This window comes from Platalea leucorodia (genome assembly GCF_965183815.1).
Source record: "Platalea leucorodia genome assembly, chromosome: W".
Classification (NCBI taxonomy): domain Eukaryota; kingdom Metazoa; phylum Chordata; class Aves; order Pelecaniformes; family Threskiornithidae; genus Platalea; species Platalea leucorodia.
Genome location: NC_138859.1, coordinates 40,196,640 through 40,220,045, shown reverse-complemented (window position 1 = coordinate 40,220,045; position 23,406 = coordinate 40,196,640). Strand labels below are relative to the sequence as shown.

Sequence of the window (23,406 nt, the reverse complement as noted above, 5' to 3'; positions counted from 1 at the left end):
AGCCTTCCCCTCATCCACTAAGCGGGTCACCTTGTCATAGAAGGAGACCAGGTTAGTGAAGCAGGACCTCCCTTTCATAAACCCATGCTGGCTGAGCTCGATCCCCCAGTTGTCCCACACATGCTGCGTAATGGCACTCAGGAGGATCTGCTCCATGACCTTTCCTGGCACCGAGGTCAGGCTGACAGGCCTGTAGTTCCCCGGATCTTCCTTCCGGCCCTTCTTGTAGAGGGGTGTCACATTTGCTAGCTTCCAGTCATCTGGGACCTCCCCGGTTGACCAGGACTGCTGATAAATGATGGAAAGTGGCTTGGCAAGCTCTTCTGCCAGCTCCCTCAGTATCCTCGGGTGGATCCCATCTGGCCCCATGGACTTGTGGGCATTCGGGTGGAGGAGCAGGTCGGTGACTGCCACCTCTTCGACAACCGGGGCTTCATCCTGCATCCTATCTCCATCTCCCAGCTCAGGGTCCTTAATATTCTGAGGATGACCAGCCTGACTATTAAAGACTGAGGCAAAGAAGGCATTAAGTACCTCAGCCTTCTCCTCATCCTTCATGGCAATGTTTCCCCCCGCATCCAACAAAGGATGGAGATTCTCCCTGGCCCTCCTTTTGTTGCTGATATATTTGTAAAAACATTTTTTGTTATCCTTCACTGCAGTGGCCAGTTTAAGTTCTAGCTGGGCCTTCGCCTTTCTAATCTTCTCCTTGCATAACCTCACAACATCCTTGTAGTCCTCCTGAGTCACCTGCCCCTTCTTCCAAAGGTGGTAAACTCTCCTTTTTTTCCCCGAGTTCCAGCCAAAGCTCTCTGTTCAGCCAGGCCGGTCTTCTCCCCCACCTGCTCGACTTACAGCACATGGGGACAGCCTGCTCCTGTTCCTTTAAGACTTCCTTCCTGAATAACATCCAGCCTTCCTGGACTCCTTTGCCCTTCAGGACTGCCTCCCAAGGGACTCTGTTAACCAGACTCCTAAACAATCCAAAGTCTGCCTTTCTAAAGTCCAGGGTAGCGGTCTTGCTGACCCCCCTCCTTACTTCTCCAAGAATTGAAAACTCTATCATTTCATGGTCACTGAGCCCAAGACAGCCTCCGACCACCACATCGCCCACCAGGCCTTCTCTGTTCATAAACAGCAGGTCCAGCGGGGCACCTCCCCTGGTTGGCTCGCTTACCAGCTGCGTCAGCAAGTTATCTTCCACACACTCCAGGAACCTCCGAGACTGCTTTCTCTCTGCTGTGTTGTATTTCCAGCAGACATCTGGTAAGTTGAAGTCTCCCACAAGAACAAGGGCTAGGGATTGTGAGACTTCAGCCAACCGCTTGTAGAATACTTTGTCTGTTTCCTCATCCTGGTTGGGTGGTCTATAACAGACTCCCACCAGGATGTCTGCCTTATTAGCCTTCCCTCTGATCTTTACCCATAAGCACTCAACCTTATCATTACCGTCGTTGAGCTCTAGACAATCAAAACACTCTCTAACGTACAAGGCTACCCCACCACCTCTCCTTCCTTGCCCATCCCTTCTGAAGAGCTTGTAGCCATCCATTGCAGCACTCCAGTTGTACGAGTCATCCCACCATGTTTCCGTGATGGCGATCACATCATAGTTTCCTGCCGCGCAATGGCTTCCAGCTCCTCCTGTTTATTGCCCATGATGCGTGCATTGGTGTAAATGCACTTCAGTTGGGCCATAGATCTCTTCTCCAACACAGGCATGCCACCCCTAGGCTCATCCCTAGCAAGCCTGGTTTTATCCCCTTCCCCCTTCGCATCTAGTTTAAAGCTCTCTCAATGAGGCCTGCTAACTCCTGAGCCAGAATCCTTTTCCCCCTTTGAGACAGGTGAACCCCATCTGTCTCCAGCAGGCCTGGTGCCATGTAAACTGCCCCATGATTGAAAAAACCCAAAATTCCACTGCTGGCACCAGCCTCTGAGCCACGTGTTAATGAGATGGGTCTTCCTGTTCCTTTCCGTATGCCTCCCGCCTACTGACGGGATGGAGGAAAACACTATCTGCGCTCCCGATCCTTCAAGTAATCGCCCCAGTTCTCTGAAGTCCCTTTTGATCGTCTTTGTGCCTCTATCAGCTACCTCATCACTGCCAACCTGAACAACCAATAGCGTATAATAATCGGACGATTTTACCAGCCTAGGGAGCTTCATAGTAATGTCTCTTATCCTTGCCCCAGGGAGGCAGCAGACTTCCCTATGGGATGGGTCCGGTCAGCATATCAGGCCCTCTGTTCCACTCAGAAGGGAGTCGCCTATGACAATTACCCTTCTTTTTTTCTTACCAGTGGCCGTTGTAATGCGTGGGGCTGACTGGCTCCCCCTAGTCAACCCCTTGGATGGATCACTGTCCGTATCTTCATCCTCCTGGCCCTCGAGTTCCAGAGCCTCATACCTATTGTGTAAGGGCACCTGGGGGGGCGAGGTCGGCCGGGAAAGGGTTCGCCTGCTGCGCCGAGCAGGGATCTGCATCCATCCTCCTCCGTCTCTTGGGTCCCCTCCTTCTGCCTGGTGGCAAGCGGGTAGGGGAGCCTCTCCTTCTCTTGATGCTTTCATCTGGCGTGCTCGTCTCAGTGATGGTAGGGAGTGGCTCCACCAGTCTATCTCCCTCTTGCACTCCCTGATACTCCTCAGTCTTGCTACTTCTTCTTTCAGCTCTGCCACCATGCTGAGCAGATCCTCCACCTGCTCGCACCTCACGCAGGTGTTGTCTCGGCCGCCCTCCATCACCAGAGCAAGGCTCTGGCACTCCCTGCAGCCAGAGACCTGGGTGGCTGCATGTTTGAGTGGGAGGCCCGTCTGCGTCGCCACATCCCTTCTGGTGATGGCTCTTGCCTGAGTGGAAACCATGGCTAAGTCTCTTCCGGGAGGGCATAGACCACAAGGAGAGCTCGCCAGCTGCCTGCTCGCTCTGCCTGCGCAAACTGCCATGCCACGCCCTTTCTGACGTGCCACGCCCTGTTTGCCCATCCTGTTTGCCACGCTCCTGGTCGCTCGCACTCCCTAGGGGCCCGTTTAAATCTCCCGCGGTTGTCCCAGCAACGCCCAAGCCCCGTCTGCCTCGCTCGCGAGAGCAGCCGGTTTTTCTTTGGCGCGAGGGCCCCACCAGGCTCTTTATCGGGTTCCCCGGCACAGGAAACCCCCTTTTCCACCCCAATCTAGCGCCCAGTCGCAGGACTTACCATTGCTGCCGCCGTGTGCCTCGCTGACCTCCAGGCAGTCAATGTGGTTGCAGAAATTGTTCGATTCATTGTTGTCATTTTCATAGAAACATAGAATAGTTTGTGTTGGAAGGGACCTTCAAAGACCATCAAGTCCAATTCCCCTGCCATGGGCAGGGACATCCTTCACTAGATCGGGTTGCTCAAAGCCCCATCCAGCCTGGCCTTGAACACTTCCAGGGATGGGGCATCCACAACTTCTCTGGGCAACCTGTTCCACTGTCTCACCACCCTCATTGTAAAAAAATTTCTTCTGTATATCCAATCTAAATCTACCTTCTTTCAGTTTAAAACCTTTGCTCCTTGTCCTGTCACTACAGGCCCTGCTAAAAAGTCTGTCCCCATCTTTCTTATAAGCCCCCTTTAAGTATTGAAAGGCTGCAATAAGGTCTCCCTGGAGCCTTCTCTTCTCCAGGCTGAACAACCCCAACTCTCTCAGCCTTTCCTCATAGGAGAGGTGTTCCAGCCCTCTGACCGTTTTCGCAGCCCTCCTCTGGACCTACTCCAACAGGTCCATGTCCTTCTTATACTGGGGACCCCAGAACTGGATGTAGTACTCCAGATGGGGTCTCACCAGAGTGGAGTGGAGGGGGAGAATCACCTCCCTTGACCTGCTGGCCACGCTTCTTTTGATGCAGCCCAGAATACGATTGGCTTTCTGGGCTGCGAGAGCACATTGCTGGCTCATGTCCAGCTTTTCATCTACCAGGACCCCCAAGTCCTTCTCCTCAGGGCTGCTCTCAATCCCTTCATCCCCCAGCCTCTATTGATACTGAGGATTGCCCTGACCCAGGTGCAGGACCTTGCACTTGGCCTTGTTGAACCTCATGAGGTTCACGTGGGCCCACTTCTCCAGCTTGTCCAGGTCCCTCTGGATGGCATCCCGTTCCTCAGGCATGTCAACTGCACCACTCAGCTTGGTGTCATCTGCAAACTTGCTGAGGGTGCACTCGACCCCACTGTCTATGTCGTCGGTGAAGATATTGAACAGCACTGGCCCCAGTACGGACCCCTGAGGGACACCACTCGTCACTGATCTCCATCTGGACGTTGATCCGTTGACCACTACTCTCTGGATGCAACCATCCAGCCAATTCCTCATCCACCGAACAGTCCACCCATCAAATCCATATCCTTCCAATTTAGAGAGAAGGATATTGTGGGGGACCGTGTCAAAGGCCTTACAGAAGTCCAGATAGATGACACCCGCAGCTCTTCCCTTGTCCACTGATGCAGTCACTCCATCATAGAAGGCCACTAGGTTGGTCAGGCAAGACTTGCCCTTGGTGAAGGCATGCTGGCTGTCTCAAATCACCTCCCTGTCCTCCATGTGCCTTAGCATAGCTTCTAGGAGGATCTGTTCCATGATCTTCCCAGGCACAGAGGTGAGGCTGACAGGTTGGTAGTTCCCAGGGTCCTCCTTTCTACCCTTTTTAAAAATGGGTGCAATGTTTCCCTTTTTCCAGTCACCGGAAAGGAGTTCTTCCAGCTGAGCACACTTGCAGCTATGACATCCACCCTCTGCCTTCAGGTGCTAGGAGGACTTCCAGGTTCTGGAGCTCCATGCGACCTAAGGTCCGGACAGCTATTTCAGTCCTTGGGAGGTCTGTTTGGGTGGAGACATGAGCATAGGTAAGCTGTAGTGCTTCTGTTTGGGTTTCAGCCCCACCAGGCTCTTTATCGGGTTCCCCGGCACAGGAAACCCCCTTTTCCACCCCAATCTTGCGCCCAGTCGCAGGACTTACCGTTGCTGCTGCCGCGTGCCTGAAAGCTGTGCCTTTTAGGCAATATCTCTGTCTGCTGTGTTGGAGAGTCATGCTCTCTCCTTTTTTAATTCAGTTTAAAGTTGAAATAGCTTCAAAAAAGTCTGAGATGATTTCACAACCTGTATCCTAACAGCTAGGACAGTAAGATGGAGATGTTGAGCTGAATCAGCTTTGTGCTTGAGAAGAGCCTTAAAACAAGTTTTCTATGCATGGTGAATGATCTGATTGTTGAGCTGCTAGAAGAAAAAAAAAAGGTATCAACAGCTCATTTTCCTGTGTGTTGTGGGAAGCCTGATCAGTTAGTTTTTCTCTATGAATTTTTCCATCCATGTTGTTTGGTTTATGGATACTGAGGCATTTGAAAGGCTATTTTGGTGCTTTGGGCAATGCCATTATTTTTGGCCAAGTGAAGAATTTTTTTGTTATGCAACTTTTGGATGTCTAATTTAAGAAACATAGATTCTTATTTTTAAACATACTTGTCATTACAGAGAACTTTGAGTTCATTGGTTTTTAGTTGAAGCTTTGAGGAGCCAGGTCTTTGGCAAATCAAACTCTGAAGTATGGATATGAAAGCTTAGAATGTGAAGACAACAAAAAAAAAAAAGAAAAAAAAGCTGTAACACATGTGGTTAACTTAATGCAGCAAGTCTATCAGAGCGCTATGAAAAATTGAAATCTGATTTTTCATTTCCAAAAAATGAGGCAGGAAACTGTATGAAATAAAGTATTTTGTGCTACTGTTGTCCATCCCTGGTGCAGAGCTGTACTTTGCACTGAAAAATTTAATAGCGTGGTTTTCAGAAGGGTAAAAAGTAGCATATGATCATGGAGTTAGTGCATCATAATACATGTGCCCAAAGAGGAGGAATTATGGTTGCTCTAGTCCTTACTGTTCCTTCGGCTGGGGCTGCATGGCTAGAAGGCGCGTCCCCTGGGTGGTGGATAGGGGATCCCTCTCTGGAGGGTGCACCGGATAAAATTGAAGAAGGTGCCGCAAACCAACGCAGCCTAAGGGAAGGCCACCCTGACAGAAAAACCACTGGCCCTCCAAGTCATGGGGGTTGGGCAGGAGGCCAACTACCTCCTCCCGGAAAAAAAATAAAAAGTTGCAGAAATGACGAGCATCAACTTGAGATGGAGATGGAGAAAATCAGTAATGAAGTGAGGAGGAGGAGATGGAACTGGATCGGTCATGTCTTGAGGAAAAAACCAACAGAAGACTGCGCTGTGGCCCTTGGGTGACTCCAGAGCACGCAGCCGCAGACCGATCGAAGTGGAAGAACGATGTTCGCGCCTTGTGTGCCTCCTGGCACTGAGAGAATTCAGATTCAGATCAGTCCTTACTGTTAGTTTTGGGGCCTATTGACGCTTTTGCTCAAACAACTGAAAACAATCACTAGAGTCTGAATTTGCCAGACCAGAGTGGTATAGAGCACTGTATTGGGTTTATGTGGCAAGGCTTTAGTAGCGGGGGTGGGGAGCTGCAGGGGTGGCTTCCGTGAGAAGACACCGGAAGCTGCCCCCATGTTGGACAGAGCCAGTTCCAGACAGCTCCAAAACGGACCCACTGCTGGCCAAAGCTGAGCCAATATCAGTGACGTTGGTAGCGCCTCTGTGATGACATATTTAAGAAAGGGTAAAAAAAAGCTGCACAACAGCAGCTGGGAGAGAAGAGTGAGAAAAAATGTGAGAGAAACAGCCCTGTAGGCACCAAGGTCGGTGAAGAAAGAGGGGAGGAGGTGCTCCAGGTGCCGGAGCAGAGATTCCCCTGCAGCCTGTGGTGAAGACCATGGTGACACAGGTTGTCCCCCTGCAGCCTACGGAGGTCCATGGTGGAGCAGATATCCACCCTGCACCCCGTGGAGGACCCCACGCCGGAGCAGGTGGATGTGCCCTGAAGGAAGCTGTTACCTCGTGGAGAGCCTATGCCGGAGAGGGCTCCTGGCAGGAACAGGGGCCTGTGGAAAGGAGCCCATGCAGGAGCAGGTTTTCTGGCAGGACCTGTGGCCTGTGGGGGGCCCATGCAAGAGCAGGTTTTCTGGCAGGACCTGTGGCCTGTGGGGGACCCACGCTGGAGCAGTCTGTTCCTGAAGGACTGTCTGCCATGGGAGGGACCCCACACTGGAGCAGGGGAAGAGCGTGAGGAGGAAGGAGTGACAGAGATGAAGTGTTATGGACTGACCGCAACCCCTATTCCCCATCCTCCCTGCACCGCTCGGTGAGTTAGGAAGGTAGAGGAGTTGTTAGTTAGGAGTAAAGTTGAGCCTGGGAAGAAGGGAGGGGTGGGGGGAAGGTGTTTTTAGTTTTGTCTTTGTTTCTCATTATTCTACTGTATTTTTAATTGGCAATAAATTAAATTAATCTTCCTCAAGTTGAGTCTGTTTTGTCCGTGACGATAATTGGTAAGTAATCTCCCTGTCCTTATCTCGACCCACGAGCTTTTTGTCGTATTTTCTCTCCCATGTCCTGCTGAGGCAGGGGAGTGATAGAGCGGTTTGGTAGGCACCTGGTGGCCAGCCAAGGTCAACCCAGCACAAGCATGTTTAGTTACTCTGTACAGTCTGGACATCTTTATAGGAGTTGGGAAAGGCTAGGCAATTGGGTTTTTAAAATCTAGGGCAACTCTATGGAACATATGACAACTGTTTCTTTTTTTATTGGACACAAAGAATAACACCAAATATAAATGAATTTCAACAGAGCTGGTAAAAGCTGCATCCCTGAGCCTGGTCCATAGCTTCCTTATGGAAGCTAGATCCACTGGAAAAAACCCATTGTCTGAATAGAAAAAAAAATTAGTCCAAATAATTAACATTTGTCAAAGTTTTGCACAAAGGATAATTAATACGTTTTCTTAAATGGGAAAAATCAGTCATGTAACCTTAATGACGCTGTTATTATTAGTCCCAGCTATAGTCTCCAAGAGAGAGAAAGAGATATTCTTACCGGCTTTACTTTGTTTTCTGTTATTTCTCTTGTGTGTTTTTTATTTAAATGAGTCATGTTTAGCAACAATTAACCTGATCCTTTTTCTTTCCTGCTGATTTACTGGGTAAGAGAATGTTCATTTGGTGATTTGAACAACAGCTGTGAAGAATATTTTGAGATTTTTTTTTTCTGGGTTTGAGGGTTCTGGTTTTGTTATTTTTTTCCTCTTTGAGACAGTTCGTATAAAATTCCCAGAAACTACTTTAAGGAAAAAGCAATATAAGGTAAATAAGCTCCACGAAGAACATAATTGTTCTGAAGCTCTCAGGTCTTAATACATGGAACAGAAAACCTTTTGGACTTGAAAAACTGGCTTCTTCCTTCTTACTCATTTGGCCATCTCACTAGGAAAAACACCTTCCCCTGCCATTTTTTGTATACACATTCCCTTTAAGGACAGGTTATATCATTCATTTTTCTCTTTTGTGCCTGCCAAGTTATGAAAACGGATATTTCTCCTCTTGAATCAAGTCCTCAGTGACCTGGTCCCAAAAGCCATTTGCATTGTGCTGGCTGTGCCAGAATCTGTGTGCAGAGTGAGGACCTTGAGGCTTCTACCTGACTGCCTGTGAGGGTTTCCATTAGCACGGGTGTGTGGGTGTGTGTGTGAGTGCGTGCATGTGCATGTGTCGGTGGCATAGGCCTGGCTCTTGCTCTGTTGTGGGGGTGGGATGTGACCAGGGCTCGGGCTCAGGCTCAGATTCAGAAACTCAGAAGTGCATTCTGGCTCCCAAGTCTAGACATAGAGTTGTATCCAGTCATGGGCCTACGCTGGTTGTTCCTGCTTGCTTAGTCCAGCTTCCTCTTTTACCACTTTGAAGGACTCATGCCTTCCAGGCTTTGTCTGCAGTGCTGGATTTTAAAGACGATACTTGGCATGTTGCTGCCCTGCCTCTCAGCATGGATGGGCAGGTATAACTTTGCAACTAACTCCTTCTGCTTTTAAAGACAGAGGTTTATATCATTCATTTTTATCATTATTTCTGCTTTAAATCAGATGTGAGTCACAAACAGATTAACAGATCTGTCATAGCTGCCTATAGGCAAAAATTCATCCTAATCCCTGAAATTTAGTATTTACCTTGTGCTATGAAACCTTAAGATTAATCTTTTACACATTTTTATCTTGCTACTGCAACCTTGGTTGTTCTTGTTATGCATATAACTCAATTCAGTTTTGAATCCTCCTAAAATCTAGGTCTCCTGTGATAGTGTCAGGAAATACTGTATGTTAATAATGGTGCTTCCTTTTATCCATATTTAACTTGCTTCTTTCTTTTTCATTGGATCAGTCATATCAAATGCAATGTGTATGAATTCTGTTTTCCAAATCATACACAGTTTTAATGAAAAAAGTCTTTTCAATAGCTTGGATCAAAGAAAAAAAATAATGAACTGTTTGAAATCTTGAAGTCAGTTTTATTCCTGTATAACTATTTTATTGTTACCCAAGTAGTTTATCCTTAAATAATGCTTTCTTCTCCTTTCCTCTAGGATTGCTAATTATAAGATTAATTGGGTAATTGAACATGCAGTATTATACAACCTATATACTGTAACAGAACTGTGTTCTTGGTGTGTTTCCTTCTTTGTGATTTGAGGCAGAAGAGATGAAGTACAAATTTGGTTTTCTTGACTTGTTTTTGTCTTGTTTTTTTTTAATGAACTAAATGCACTGTGACAAGTTCCTTTGCTGTAGGACAAATATTTCAGGCTACAGAAAATATATTTCACAATTACATCATTTGCAACAACATTTTAATTTTCTTCCATTGTTTACTAAAAATTACTTTTATGAAATTGTCTCTGAGAGATAAGCCAAATCTTAATCCTAGGCAAATGTTTAACCAAGAGGATATTGGTTATTATGGGACTAGATTTTAGTAAAAGAAACTCTCTCTAATCTGCTGGCTAGTACACTTTTCTGAGGAACTGGAACATGGATTTTTCCTTGGCTATTGGGTAAAAGTACTGGCCTAGTCTGTTTAGTTCAGTAGAGACATTAGGACTGGGAATCCCAAGTGAAAGACAATACCTTCAGAATATCTTACAATTAGGAGCTTAACTCTCTCAGAGTTGGTGTCATTGTGGTGGTTGACCCCAGCCAACAGCCAAATGCCCCCTCCCCTCTCCCACAGGATGGGGAGAAAATAGAAGGAAGGCAAGAAGACTCGTGGATCAAGATAATGACAGTTAAATAAGGAAAGCAAAGGCTGCACACACAAGCAAAGCAAAAAGAGGAATTCATTCATTGCTTCCCATTGGCAAGCAGGTCCAGCCAGTTCCTGGAAAGCAGGAAAGCCCCCATCTTAATACACAGATATTAATCTCCCATTCTATGGACCTCCTACCAAATGTCCGTAAGAACAGTTGTGGTGGGTTGACCTTGGTTGGCTGCCAAGTGCCCACCAAGCTGCTCTATCACTTCCCCTCCTCAGCAGGACAGGGGGGAGAAAATAAGATGAAAAAATTCATGGGTTGAGATAAAGGCAGTTTAACAAAGGAAAGCAAAGGTCATGCTTGAAAGCAAAGGTCACGCTTGGAAGCAAAGGAAAACAAAAAGATTTATTCTCTGCTTCCCATCAGCAGGCGATGTCCAGCCACTTCCTGGGAAGTAAGGCCTCAGAACGCATAGCAGTTGCTTCGGAAGACAAATGCCTTAATAACGAATGCCCCCTGCTCTTCCTTCTTTCTGTTAGCTTTCATTGCTGAGCATGATGTCATACAGTATGGAATATCCCTTTGGTCATTTTGGGTCAGCTGTCCTGGCTATGTCCCCTCCCAACCTCTTGCCCACCCCCAGCCTACTGGCCTTTGGGGGTGGGGATTTTGGAGAGACAGCCTTGATGCTGTGGGAGCACTCCTCAGCAGTAGCCAAAACACTGGTGTGTTATCAACACCTTTCCAGCTACCAGTACAAAGCACAGCACTATGAGGGCTCCTATGGGGGAAGTTAACTCCATCCCAGCCAGACCCAGTACAACAGTCAATGACTTGGGCCACATCTGTCAAGATGGGTGCACAGGACAGGAGAAGCAGCATGTTGGACTGTTGGGCACCAAGACTGGCTTGGTTTGGGTCACTCCCGCACTCACCTGGTTCCTTGTGAGGCTCATTCTTTGCTGGTTCAGGTGGTTCCTGATGTAGTACTTCCTATAACATACGACTCAAATAAAGGATTATTTTCCCCTGAGGTTAAATCTCCCTGAGGTACACATGGGGTCTCCCCATCCTTCTGTATTACCCACCAAGTACACACGCGTCCTTGAACGAAAGCAATCCCATGAATGGGCTTGCCTTTTCCCAAGGGAGGAGCAGCCCACACTGTCTTTCCCAACCACTTCCCTACATGCACTACGGGGACCTTATCTCCTCCCACAGTATGTAGGGGCTTTGTTTGGGCAGGACCAGGGTAGTTAGCAGATCCTTTGATGTTAACCAGACAAGTGGCTTCTGCTAAATTTACACCCCAGTGCTTCCATGCCCCCAGTGCCCAATGCTCTCAGCAGAATCTTTAACAGTCCATTATATCGTACAATCTTTCTGGAGGCTTGTGGATGATAAGGGATATGATACATCCAGTCAGTGTTTCTTGGCCCAGGAGTCTGTGAGGTTATTTCAGAAATGAGTTCTGTTGTCTGATTCAATTCTTTCTGGGGTACTGTGTTGTCACAGAACTTGCCTTTCCAGGCCCAGGCTGGTGTTTCAATTGGTGGCATGGTTCGCAGGGTATTTCTAGCCACCCAGTAGTCGCTTCCACCATGGTGAGCATGTGGCACTTGCCTTAGCAAGTTTGTGCCAGTGGTCCAATATAATTGATCTGCCAGGCCTCCCCATATTGATATCCCAGCCATCATCCTCTATTCCAGGGATACTTTACTTGTGTGGCTCGCTTGATTGCGGCACATGTTTAACATTCATGGGTGACCTGTGTGATGGCCTCCATGGTCAGGTCTACCCCTCAATCACGAGCCCATATGTTGCATTTCTCCCTAGATGTCCCAATGTTTTATGGGCCCACTGAGCTACGAGTAGCTCACCCTTACATTCCCAGTCCAGGTCTACCTGAGCCACTTCATTTCTTGCACCCTGGACTACCTGCTCATTGTTTTGATGTTCTTCAGTGGCATAGCTCTTGGGCATGTTAGCATCTACGTGATGTATCTTTACCTTACAGCAGTGTTTTCTACCCATGTAGTGATGTCTTGCCACAATACAGCAGCCCAGATGGGTTTACCTCTGTGCTGCCAGTTGGTCTGTTTCCATTGCTGTAGCCACCCCCCACAGGGCATTAGCCACCATCCATGAGTCAGTATAGAGATAGAGTACTGGCCAAATTTCTTCTTCAGCAATCTCTAGGGCTAGTTCGATGGCTTTCACTTCTGCAAACTGACTCAATTTGCCTTTTCATTTGATGGTTTCTGCTACTCATTGTGTTGGCCTCCTCCTTCCTTTAAACATCCAGTTCAGCACAGGCAATCATGGTGCAAAGAGGAGCTGTGTTGCTGTACTAACTACTTCTGAAGCAGTTTGAACCCCTTCATATGCTGCTAATATCTCTTTTTTTAGTCAGCATGTAGCAGGCCTCAAATCCTATACCCCCAGCTCCAAAACCATAGAGGTCAACCTCAAGTCTCTCTGGGTGCTTTCTACTAGAGGCTCCAAGTGAAGCCATGCTCCCTGGCTGTGGTGTAGAGCACATTTTTCACATCTGGTCCTGTCTGGACTGGCCCAAGGGCTACCGCATGAACTATCTCCTGGTTAATATGTTCAAAAGCTTGTCACTGCTCAGGGCCGCAGTCAAAACAGTTCTTCTTTTAGGTTATTTGACAGAGAGGGCTCACAAGCTGACTGTAACTCAGAATACAGAATCATAGAATCATAAAATCATTTAGGTTGGAAAAGACCTTTAAGATCATCAAGTCCAACCGTTAACCTAGCACTGCCAAGTCCACCACTAAACCATGTCCTCAAGCACCATGTCTACCCGTCTTTTAAATACCTCCAGGGATGGAGACTCAACCACTTCCCTGGACAGCCTGTTCCAATGCTTGACTACCCTTTCGGTGAAGACGTTTTTCCTAATATCCAACCTAAACTTCCCCTGGTGCAACTTGAGGCCATTTCCTCTCGTCCTATCGCTTGTTACTTGGCAGAAGAGACCGACCCCGACCTTGCTACAACCTCCTTTCAGGTAGTTGTAGAGAGCAATAAGGTCTCCCCTCAGCCTCCTCTTCTCCAGACTAAACAACCCCAGCTCCCTCAGACACATCTCATAGGACTTGTTCTCTAGACCCTTCACCAACTTTGTTGCCCTTCTTTGGACATGCTCCAGCATCTCAATGGCCTTCTTGTAGTGAGGGGCCCAAAAATGAACACAGTACTCGAGGTGCAGCCTCACCAGTGCTGAGTACAAGGGGATGATCACTTCCCTACTCCTGCTGGCCACACTATTCCTGATACAAGCCAGGATGCTGTTGGCCTTCTTGGCCACCTGGGCACACTGCTGGCTCATGTTCAGGTGGCTGTCAACCAGCACCCCCAGGTCCTTATCCGCCGGGCAGCTCTCCAGCCACTCTTCCCCAAGCCTGTAGCATTGCCTGGGGTTGTTGTGACCCAAGCGCAGGACCCGGCACTTAGCCTTGTTGAACCTCATACAATTGGCCTCGGCCCATCGATCCAGGCTGTCCAGATCCTTCTGTAGGGCCTTCCTACCCTCCAGCAGATCAACCCTCCTGGCCACCTTGGTGTCATCTGCAAACTTCCTGAGGGTGCACTTGATCCCCTTGTCCAGATTGTTGATAAAGATATTAAACAGAACTGGCCCCAATACTGAGCCCTGGGGAACACCACTTGTGACCAGCCGCCAACTGGATTTAACTCCATTTACCACAACTCTTTGGGCTCGGCCATTTAGCCAGTTTTTTACTCAGTGCAGAGTGCACTTATCCAAGTCATGAGCAGCCAGTTTCTCCAGGAGAATGCTGTGGGAGACAGTGTCAAAGGCCTTACTAAAGTCTAGGTAGACAACATCCACAGCCTTTCCCTCATCCACTAAGCGGGTCACCTTGTCACAGAAGGAGACCAGGTTAGTGAAGCAGGACCTGCCTTTCATAAAACCATGCTGGCTGAGCCTGATTCTGTGTTTATGATATGTGTTCTCCAGAAACCCACAACACCTAGAAAAGCTTGGGGCAGTTGATTCCAGGTGTATTGGACACCCCTCCTCATGAAAGCAAACTGTGGCCTCTACTCTGTTGCCAAAGGAATCAAGAAAAATGCACTGGCATATTAGTTGTAGCATACCACTTGGCAGCCTTCAACTCCAGTTGATATTGGAGTTCTAGCATGTTCGGTACGGCAACACTCAATGGTGGCATGACCTCATTCAGGCCACAATAGACCAGTGTTACCTTCCACCCTCTGTCAGACTTTTGCACTGGCCATATAGGACTATTAAAGGGTGGGTGAGTCTTGCTGATCACTCCTTGCCTCTCCAGTCGATGAATGAGCTCATGGATGGGAGCCAGGGAGTCTCAGCTGGTGTGATATTGCCGCCGGTGCACTGTCATGGTAGCAGTCGGCATCTGCTCTTCTTCAACAGGCAGACAATCCCCCAACAGAAGGATCCTCTGAGAGGCCGAGCAAGGTAGACAGCTGTTTAATCTTCTCTATGTTCACAGTGGCTACAATAAAGGCCCACTGGTACCCTTTTGTGTCCTTGAAGTACCCTCTCCTGAGGTAGCCTATGCCAAGAATACACTGGGCATCTGGGCAAGTCACAGTGGGGTGCTTTTGCCACTTGTCCCCTGTTAAGCTCACCTCAGCCTCTAGACAGACAACTGTTGGGATCCCCCTGTCACTCCAGAAATCTAAATGGGTTCCATGCCCTTATACCCTGATGGCATTAGGATACACTGTGCACTAGTGTCCACCCAGAGCCTTATACTTCTGTGGGTCTGATGTGCCAGGCCATTGAATCCATAGAGTCCAGTAAACCTGGTCATCCCTTTCCTCCACCTGGCTGAAGGCAGGGCCCCTCTATTTCTGGTCAGAGCATTCATTGCCTGTCTCCTGGAACTGCGAACCAGAAGTCCCTTTCTCAGGATCAGAAGTAGGATCAGCCCTTCCACTGTGTCTGGGGAATTGCTCTACAGCAAACGGAGCAGTCATCTTCCTGGATGGACCCTTTTTGTCTGCTGTTTTTCCTCACAGTGGGATTCTAGGTTTGAGGTAGGTGCACCGTCCCACTTCCTCATGTCCTCCTCGTGGTTGCGCAGCTAGAACCACAGGGTGGCACGTGGCATGTGTACATGGTTCCCTTTCCCTTGAGCAAAGAAAGGCTGACTCCATGTGCTATGCTTGATAGCTGAGACGCTGGACTGTAGGGACAAGGAGGAAGACATATTCTCTTTGAATTGCTGGAACTGTTGAGACAGTTTCTCCATAGCTGAGATGTAGGCCCATAGGGTCAGGGAGGAAGAGAGACTGTCTTTGAATTGCTGGAGCTGACAGGCCAGTTTATCCACTGTTGGTGCCTCAATGTCTGTCCAGTCCATTATCGCCAGGGTGCTGGCATACAATGTCAATATGTTCCGGTACAAACTTCCAACACATGGACTGCATGCACTGGACATCATCTAGATCTTTGGAGGCCTGGTTGTTGTCCAGGTTGCTGTAGATCACCTCTACCACCACTAAGTCCCTAAGATACTGGACACCTTCTTCAACAGCGGTCCACTTGCCTTGGTTGTTTACAAGATCTTCCTTGAGGGGATACCTTGCCTTCATGCTCGACAGGAGCTGCTTCCAAAGACTGCGGATTGTTGTTCCTCTTCCAGTCCCTTTGTCAGTTCCCCTAGAAAGGGATCCCAGCTGCTGTACTTCCCTACCCTCTGATTTCTGACTGTTGACTTCAATATCCCAGCACTGGAGCAACGAGGTGATAATTTGCTTGCCTGGCTGGTGGCCATAATCTTTCCGCATATCTTACAGCTCACTCAGGGATAGAAATCAGGTATTTTCTGACTTGTTTTTGATTTCTGTCCCTTCCCTCTCCTGTTATTGCAGCTGCTCTGCTGCAGAACAGGCTGCTGCTTCTGATTCTTCCTCCTGCTCCTTCTCAGGAGGAGCTTCTTCCTCCCTTACTAACTGAGTTGACCTCTGCTTCCATTGTTTTTTCTTGACTACAGGAGTGACTGTTATAGTTGAGGGTTGGGTCTCTGGCTTAGCCACAGTGTCCGTTTGTATGTCCTCAGGTCCAAAGACCCTCTCGTCCCTTTGAGGTTGCTGGACACAGGCTCAGTACATGTAGGCAAGGCCCCAACACAGTGCTAGAAGTTGTGTCTCTTTGGTATAGGCAAGGCATCCTTCCTTCCAGTGGTCTGCCACTTCAACAGGATTCCATGCCTGTTTGGGTGTGAAGTCCCAGACCATCGGAGCTGAAAATCGCTCTAAGCATCTGCCCAAATTCTGCCACGCACCTTGCCACCCATGACTCAACTGCCTCAGAGCACAATCCTGTGTGGCATTTCCAATCAGTTGGTTAACTTTAGGAAAAGCTGAAATCAGATTTATGGCACACACCAATATGAGCATTCTGGTTATGCAGGAATGTTCAAGAAGCTGAAGGGCTATTGCAACAGGACAGGAAACATCTTCTGTGGAGAAGAAAGGGGAGGTGCCATTCTTCATTTTCCCCACCACGTGTCTCCGGGAGGAGGAGAAAGGTGTAATTGCTGATTGTCTCCATGAGATGGTTCCCAGAGTACTGGAACAGCAGCAGTGCAGGCTCCAGGCCAGTGCTTTTATCATAGCTCTCCCAGGCAAAACACAACAAAGTGATAAACAGCACAGCAAACAGCAAAAGCCAAAAGCAGCCATTAACAAGCCCTGGAGTTTGATGTACAGCAAGAGAGGGAGCACTCCAAGGAGCAGGTGAGGGACCAAAGAAACCATCACTGAGAGCAAACAAGTCAACATAATGATCAGCAACAGCATAGTCAAGATAAAACCAGTTTAATAAGTGAGAGGGAAAAAAAAAACCAAACAAGTGATGCAAAGGCAGTCACTCACCACCTTTCACCAGCAGACCAATGCCCAGCCAGTCCCTGAGCAATGACTACTTTGGAAAGGCTCCCCCCCCCCAGTTTTATTGCTGAGCATGACTTTATATGGTATGGAATATCCCTTTGGTTAATTCGGGTGAGCTGTCCCAGCTGTGTTCCTTCCCAGCCGTGTCCCCTCCCAGCCTCTTACCCACCTCTAGCCTATTCACTGCAGGGGCAGAATGGGAAACAGAGAAGGCCTTGATGCTGTGCAAGCACTGTTCAGCAATAGCTAAAGCATCTGTGTGTTAACACTTTTGGTCACAAATCAAAAACACAGCACCATATGAGCTACTATGAAGAAAATTAACTCCATCCCAGCCATACCTAGTATAAGCTGTTGTGATTATCATTATTTGTGTCACTGTCATCCTTAGGAGCTCCAGCTGTGGACTGCTACTGCGTTGTTCTAGATGCTGTAATAACAGAAAAACGTACAAAAGCTTGTATAAAGCATGTGAGAAAGACAACATTGACACCAACAGAGAGAAGAGTACAGGCAAACAGAAAATGGAACAATTTAGTTTGGAATGATCGCTGCAGTCTTTGGCAGTCCAAGAGTTTTTAGGTTTTTGTAACCATTAAGGCATAGGCAAGCCTTTGAAGAACAGAATGAAGGTATTTTGCAGATATTTATAGGGAATATATTGCAAGTGAGAGAACAGGGAATTTCCTGAGAGTGTCTTTGTGCTCACTCAGCTTTTCTGCTCCATCATTCAGAGTGAGGTCCAGAAAGGAAGAAAACTGAAGTAATTATTTCAGTGGTGGAAAGCAGGTTGCCTGTGGATTTATGAGCTAATTACCTAGTGGCACTCTGTGACCTACTGTGAGACAGTGATTTGGGGACTGGTTAAAATAATACCCTTGAGGATCCAACAGCACAGATAACTAACCTGAGGCCTCACAGCAGCTGCAGGGGTTATTTCAACCTTGAGGCTGCGGTAGCAGCCAGGTAGTCTCTGTTGCAGAGCTACTCTGTGTCTGGGAAGCAAAATTCCATCTACATTAATGTTAGGCCTTTTTTCCTCACAGAGTGAGTGGTAACAGCAGGTTTCATACCTAAAACATGTCCTTATGGCTTCCCAGTTGAGTTGATATATATGTAATGTGAAGACTAGATTATTCATTTAAGCTTGTTTTCTTTAAAGGAAAAAATGAACACATTCCATTAGAATGGTAAAACTGAGACAACAAATAGCACATCAGGAAATTACATTTAGTAGTTGACTTTAACACAAAAGGGAGGTTTTCTTATTTTTAAGGTGAAGATCTTGTGATGACAAGGAATACAGTGGCATACAGTTCTATTTATCTTAAACATGCTAAAGGAGAGGGAAGATCTTAGGTTTTTTTAATTCAGCATTCACATGACAGTTCATTATTAGATTATTGATTACAGACTTAAATTTAGGCCAAGGAGAGAGATTTGTTCTGCTCTCTGCTTGTCCACACATCCATTTCTGACTTCTGTATATGCTTCAGACGGGAGCAACTATAGTAGATTGATGTCTTATACAACTGCAGAGGATCAACAGGACTTGTACCTCCTATGAAAAGATTCTCTTAAAAAAAAGAGGTTTCTGCTATTTTTATAGTAATAACACAATATTAAAATATAAAATGGCATGAATATCTGTACTACTTGTGCTATTGTTGTATCTTCTGTTTCTTTACTGTTGATGTCATTGTATTTGAGTTTTATATAATCACTTATAAGTGCTTTTAAAAAGAAATAACTGTAGATTACAAGAAAGCCCTGAAATAACTGTAGATTACAAGAAAGCCCTGATGATAAACCCCTCCTTTATCCTTTGTTGGATGCAGAGGGAAAAATTGCCACGAAGGATGAGGAGAAGGCTGAGGTACTTAATGCCTTCTTTGCCTTAGTCTTTAATAGTCAGGCTGGTCATCCTCAGAATATTAAGGACCCTGAGCTGGGAGATGGAGATAGGAAGCAGAATGAAGCCCCGGTTGTCGAAGAGGTGGCAGTCACCGACCTGCTCCTCCACCTGGATGCCCACAAGTCCATGGGGCCAGATGGGATCCACCCGAGGATACTGAGGGAGCTGGCGGAGGAGCTCACCAAGCCACTTTCCATCATTTACCAGCAGTCCTGGTCAACCGGGGAGGTCCCAGATGACTGGAAGCTAGCAAATGTGACACCCCTCTACAAGAAGGGCCGGAAGGAAGATCCGGGGAACTACAGGCCTGTCAGACTGACCTCGGTGCCAGGAAAGGTCATGGAGCAGATCCTCCTGAGTGCCATTACACAGCATGTGTGGGACAACTGGGGGATCAGGCTCAGCGAGCATGGGTTTATGAAGGGAAGATCCTGCTTCACTAACCTGATCTCCCTCTATGACAAGGTGACCCGCTTAGTGGATGAGGGGAAGGCTGTGAATGTTGTCTGCTTGGACTTTAGTAAGGCCTTTGACACTGTCTCCCACAGCATTCTGCTAGAGAAACTGGCTGCTCATGGCTTGGATAAGTGCGCTCTCTGCTGGGTTAAAAACTGGCTGGACGGCTGAGCCCAGAGAGTGGTGGTGAATGGAGTCAAATCCAGTTGGCAGCCAGTCACAAGTGGCTAAGTGCTGGGTCCTGCACTTGGGTCACAACAACCCCATGCAACGCTACAGGCTTTGGGAGGAGTGCCTGGAGAGCTGCCTGGTGGAAAAGGACCTGGGGGTGTTGGTTGACAGCCGCCTGAACATGAGCCAGCAGTGTGCTCAGGTGGCCAAGAGGGCCAACAGCATCCTGGCTTGTATCAGGAATAGTGTGGCCAGCAGGACCAGGGAGGTGATAGTGCCCCTGTATTCGGCCCTGGTGAGGCCGCACCTCGAGTACTGTGTTCACTTTTGGGCCCCTCACTACAAGAAGGTCATTGAGGTGCTGGAGCGTGTCCAGAGAAGGGCAACGAAGCTGGTGAAGGGTCTAGAGAACAAGTCTTAGGAGGAGCGGCTGAGGGAGCTGGGGTTGTTTAGTCTGGAGAAGAGGAGGCTGAGGGGAGACCTTATTGCTCTCTACAACTACCTGAAAGGAGGTTGTAGCGAGGTGGGGGTCGGTCTCTTCTCCCAAGTAACAAGCGGTAGGACGAGAGGAAATGGCCTCTAGCTGCACCAGGGCAGGTTTAGGTTGGATATTAGGAAAAACTTCTTCACCGAAAGGGTAGTCAGGCATTGGAACAGGCTGCCCAGGGAAGTGGTTGTGTCTCCATCCCTGGAGGTATTTAAGAGATGGGTAGATGTGGTGCTTGAGGACATGGTTCAGTCCATTAGTTTAATCCAAAACACAGCACCATATGAGCTGCTTTGAAGAAAATTAACTCTATCCTAGTGTCCTGGTTTCAGCTGGGATAGAGTTAATTTTCTTCTTGGTAGCCGGTATGGGGCTGTGTTTTGGGTTTAGGATGAGAACAATGTCGATGATACACTGACGTTTTGTTCTTGCTAAGTAGTGCTAAGTGGTGCTCACACTCTTTTCAGCTTCCCATGCTCTGCCGGGTGCACAAGAAGATGGGAGGGGGCACAGCCAGGACAGCTGACCCAGACTGGCCAAGGGGCTATTCCATACCACATCATGTCATGCTCAGTATATGAGCGGGGGGAGTTGGCCGGGGGATGGGCAACGATTGCTGCTTGGGGGACCTGCTGGGCATTGGTCGGTGGGTGGTGAGCAATTGTAGAGTGTATTGCTTGCTTTGTATTACTAGTGTACTATTATTACTTGTTATTATTATTATTGTTATTATTACTATTACTACTGTTCTATTTTTATTTTACTTTAGTTATTAAACTGTTCTTAACCCACGAGTTTTCCCCTTTTGCCCTTCCGATTCTCTTCCCCATCACACCGGTGGGGGAGTGAACGAGCGGCTGTGTGGTGCTTAGTTGCTAGCTGGGGTTAAACCACGACACCTAGCCAGGCCTAGTACATATATACTGACCGTAACCCCCATCCCCTCTGCGATGCTTGGGGGACAAGTAGAAGAGTCAGGCATGAAGGAATGAAGTTGAGCCTGGGAAATGGGGGGTTGAGGGGGAGGTGGCTTTTTTAGTTTTTATTTTTGTTTCTCATTACACAAACCTATTTTGTCCCCCCCATCTTGCTGAGCAGGGAGGTGTGAAGGGCTGGGTGGGCGTTTGGCTGTTAGCCAAGGTCAATCCACCACACACCAGTTAGTGAGATTTCTTTCTGACAGTACAAAAATTTAACAGAACTTTTCATTATAAAGAAATTGTTTTCTTTTTCTTTTCAGGTACCATGATCAACAGGATGTTACGAGCAACTTCCTTGGAGCAATGTGGTTGATTTCAATAACGTTTCTATCCATTGGATATGGTGACATGGTACCTAATACATACTGTGGGAAAGGAGTCTGTTTACTCACTGGAATCATGGTGAGTGTTTCAGAATTTATTCACCGGATATAGGATTAAGTTTGTTGGAATTAATCCCCAAACTCATTGTAGTCAAAACAGAAATATTTATTTGATAACTTTTAAAGTATATAGGCTTACTTGCACCATTCCATGGTCTCTCATTCCATGGTAATGGAATGGAAGGCTTTCATCCTCTGCAGGTAGAACAAAGAGCTGCGTAATAAAATACAGAGAAACAATTCCACCCCATGCCATTCTCAGCTTCAAAATCTCAATAAAGTCTTTCATTAAATGTTAGGATATCACATCTTCTTAACTGTCTTTGGACATGTGTAATTGGACCACTTCTAATAACAAACCTACAGCTCTGATATTTGCTTCTTAATTAAGTTACTTGCAGGTGTAGAATTGCAATGGTGGCTAGGCTCCTAAAGCATTTTGCTTGTGCATAGTTTTCTACATTGTTTCTTATAAGTCTAATAACATATGGTCAAGTCTAATAACATATGGTCCATAGTTTTCCATTGCTTTAAGTGAATTTATGTAGTGCAGTTTTCATTATAAGAGTTTTTGTTACCATTGATTTAATTGTTAGACCATACATATTCAGCACACATTTATTAGCTGTACTTCATATCTAATCTCAATTTTTTTTTGTATTGTAGCATTTGGTCCAAGTTAGGTAGGGAGTAGGACAATAAATTATAATGGAAATTTCTGCATATTTACAGTAAATTAGAAGTAAAAAAGCTCCTGATCCTGCCACTTTTATTTGTATCAAGCTCCTGTGTAAATTTCCCTGTGAGTGAGAAGTTCAGGATGGGCATCATATATAATATATTTGACAGTAAGATCCATTGATCATAAAAGTAATGCAGCTTCAATATCTACCTTCTATTAAAACAGGTATATTGGGATTATGGCTGAAAACAAATGGTGGCAAGAAGTTTCCCTTTTTGAGCAGGTGTTTTAGTAAATCTGTTGTTTATAAAAGTATGTATTTTATGTTCAGAGAGTAAAATAGACCAATGCATTTTTGTAGTGTTGAAGACTTTTTTTCAAATTGCTTCTTTTTTATTTTTTAACATCTGACAGGTTTCAGGTCATTGACCTTTACTGAGAAAGACTTCCAGTAAATTTTGGTAGTGTCAAATGCATATCTCTTTAAATACAGAGTTTGCAATCTGGTGAAAATACAGGTGGAAAGCACAGGAATGACTCAGAAGGCTTTTCTAAAGGCTGTTGACTAAACTCATATCTGCTGTCTTTTGGGGTATTTGCCTTTGTTCTTCATTCTGAGCTGGATTTTGATGCCAGATAGAATAAAAATTTGCCATAAATTCATTAGGAAAAGAAGAGAACATGCAGCATATATTGCCACAGGGATGTGCAGAACAAGTACAGAACCCTGTTATAATGCTTTGCTTCTTCCCAGACACTGTTCAGAAATAAGAAGCAAATGCTTCAAGATGCAGATATTATCCCTCCTCATTATCATCTCTGACTACATCCTTGACAACAGATCTCTTGACAACAGCTAAATTCTAGGTTAACTTGCCTTGAATATTTACTCAAAACAAATTGTTCAGCATTCTTGGCATTTTCAGCATGAAAAAAATTGCTGTAATGGAAATCATAGAGTTTCCAAGCCCTGCAGAAGTGCAATGAAAATGTTAGTATTGATACTAATCATCCATGGGTTTCACACTGCTATTGGGTTTATATTGATGCAAATGACAGCAGCATCTGGACTGGTCTTAAAATTTTAATGGTTGTGGATAGGCTGTATGATTTTATTATGATGAAAACAAGGTAAAAATAAAATAACAGAAACAATCTCCAGATTATTGCAAGTTTTTTATATGCGCTCATGAATGAACCACACAGAAGGTGAAATTCTAAGCTGTATTTGTCATTTTGCTTATGA

The 23,406-nt window shown here is 46.6% G+C and overlaps 1 protein-coding gene across 1 annotated transcript in view; it reads left to right on the top strand.

Moving 5' to 3' along the window:
* LOC309601976 (small conductance calcium-activated potassium channel protein 2-like) overlaps window positions 1-23,406 on the top strand; it is a gene marked incomplete at both ends in the record, with an annotated part of 164,665 nt that overhangs the window by 35,266 nt on the left and 105,993 nt on the right. Inside the window, one exon of the mRNA XM_082335230.1 lies at window positions 21,356-21,497. Coding sequence (XP_082191356.1) covers window positions 21,356-21,497 — 142 coding nt within the window. The remainder of the gene's footprint in view (window positions 1-21,355; window positions 21,498-23,406) is intronic.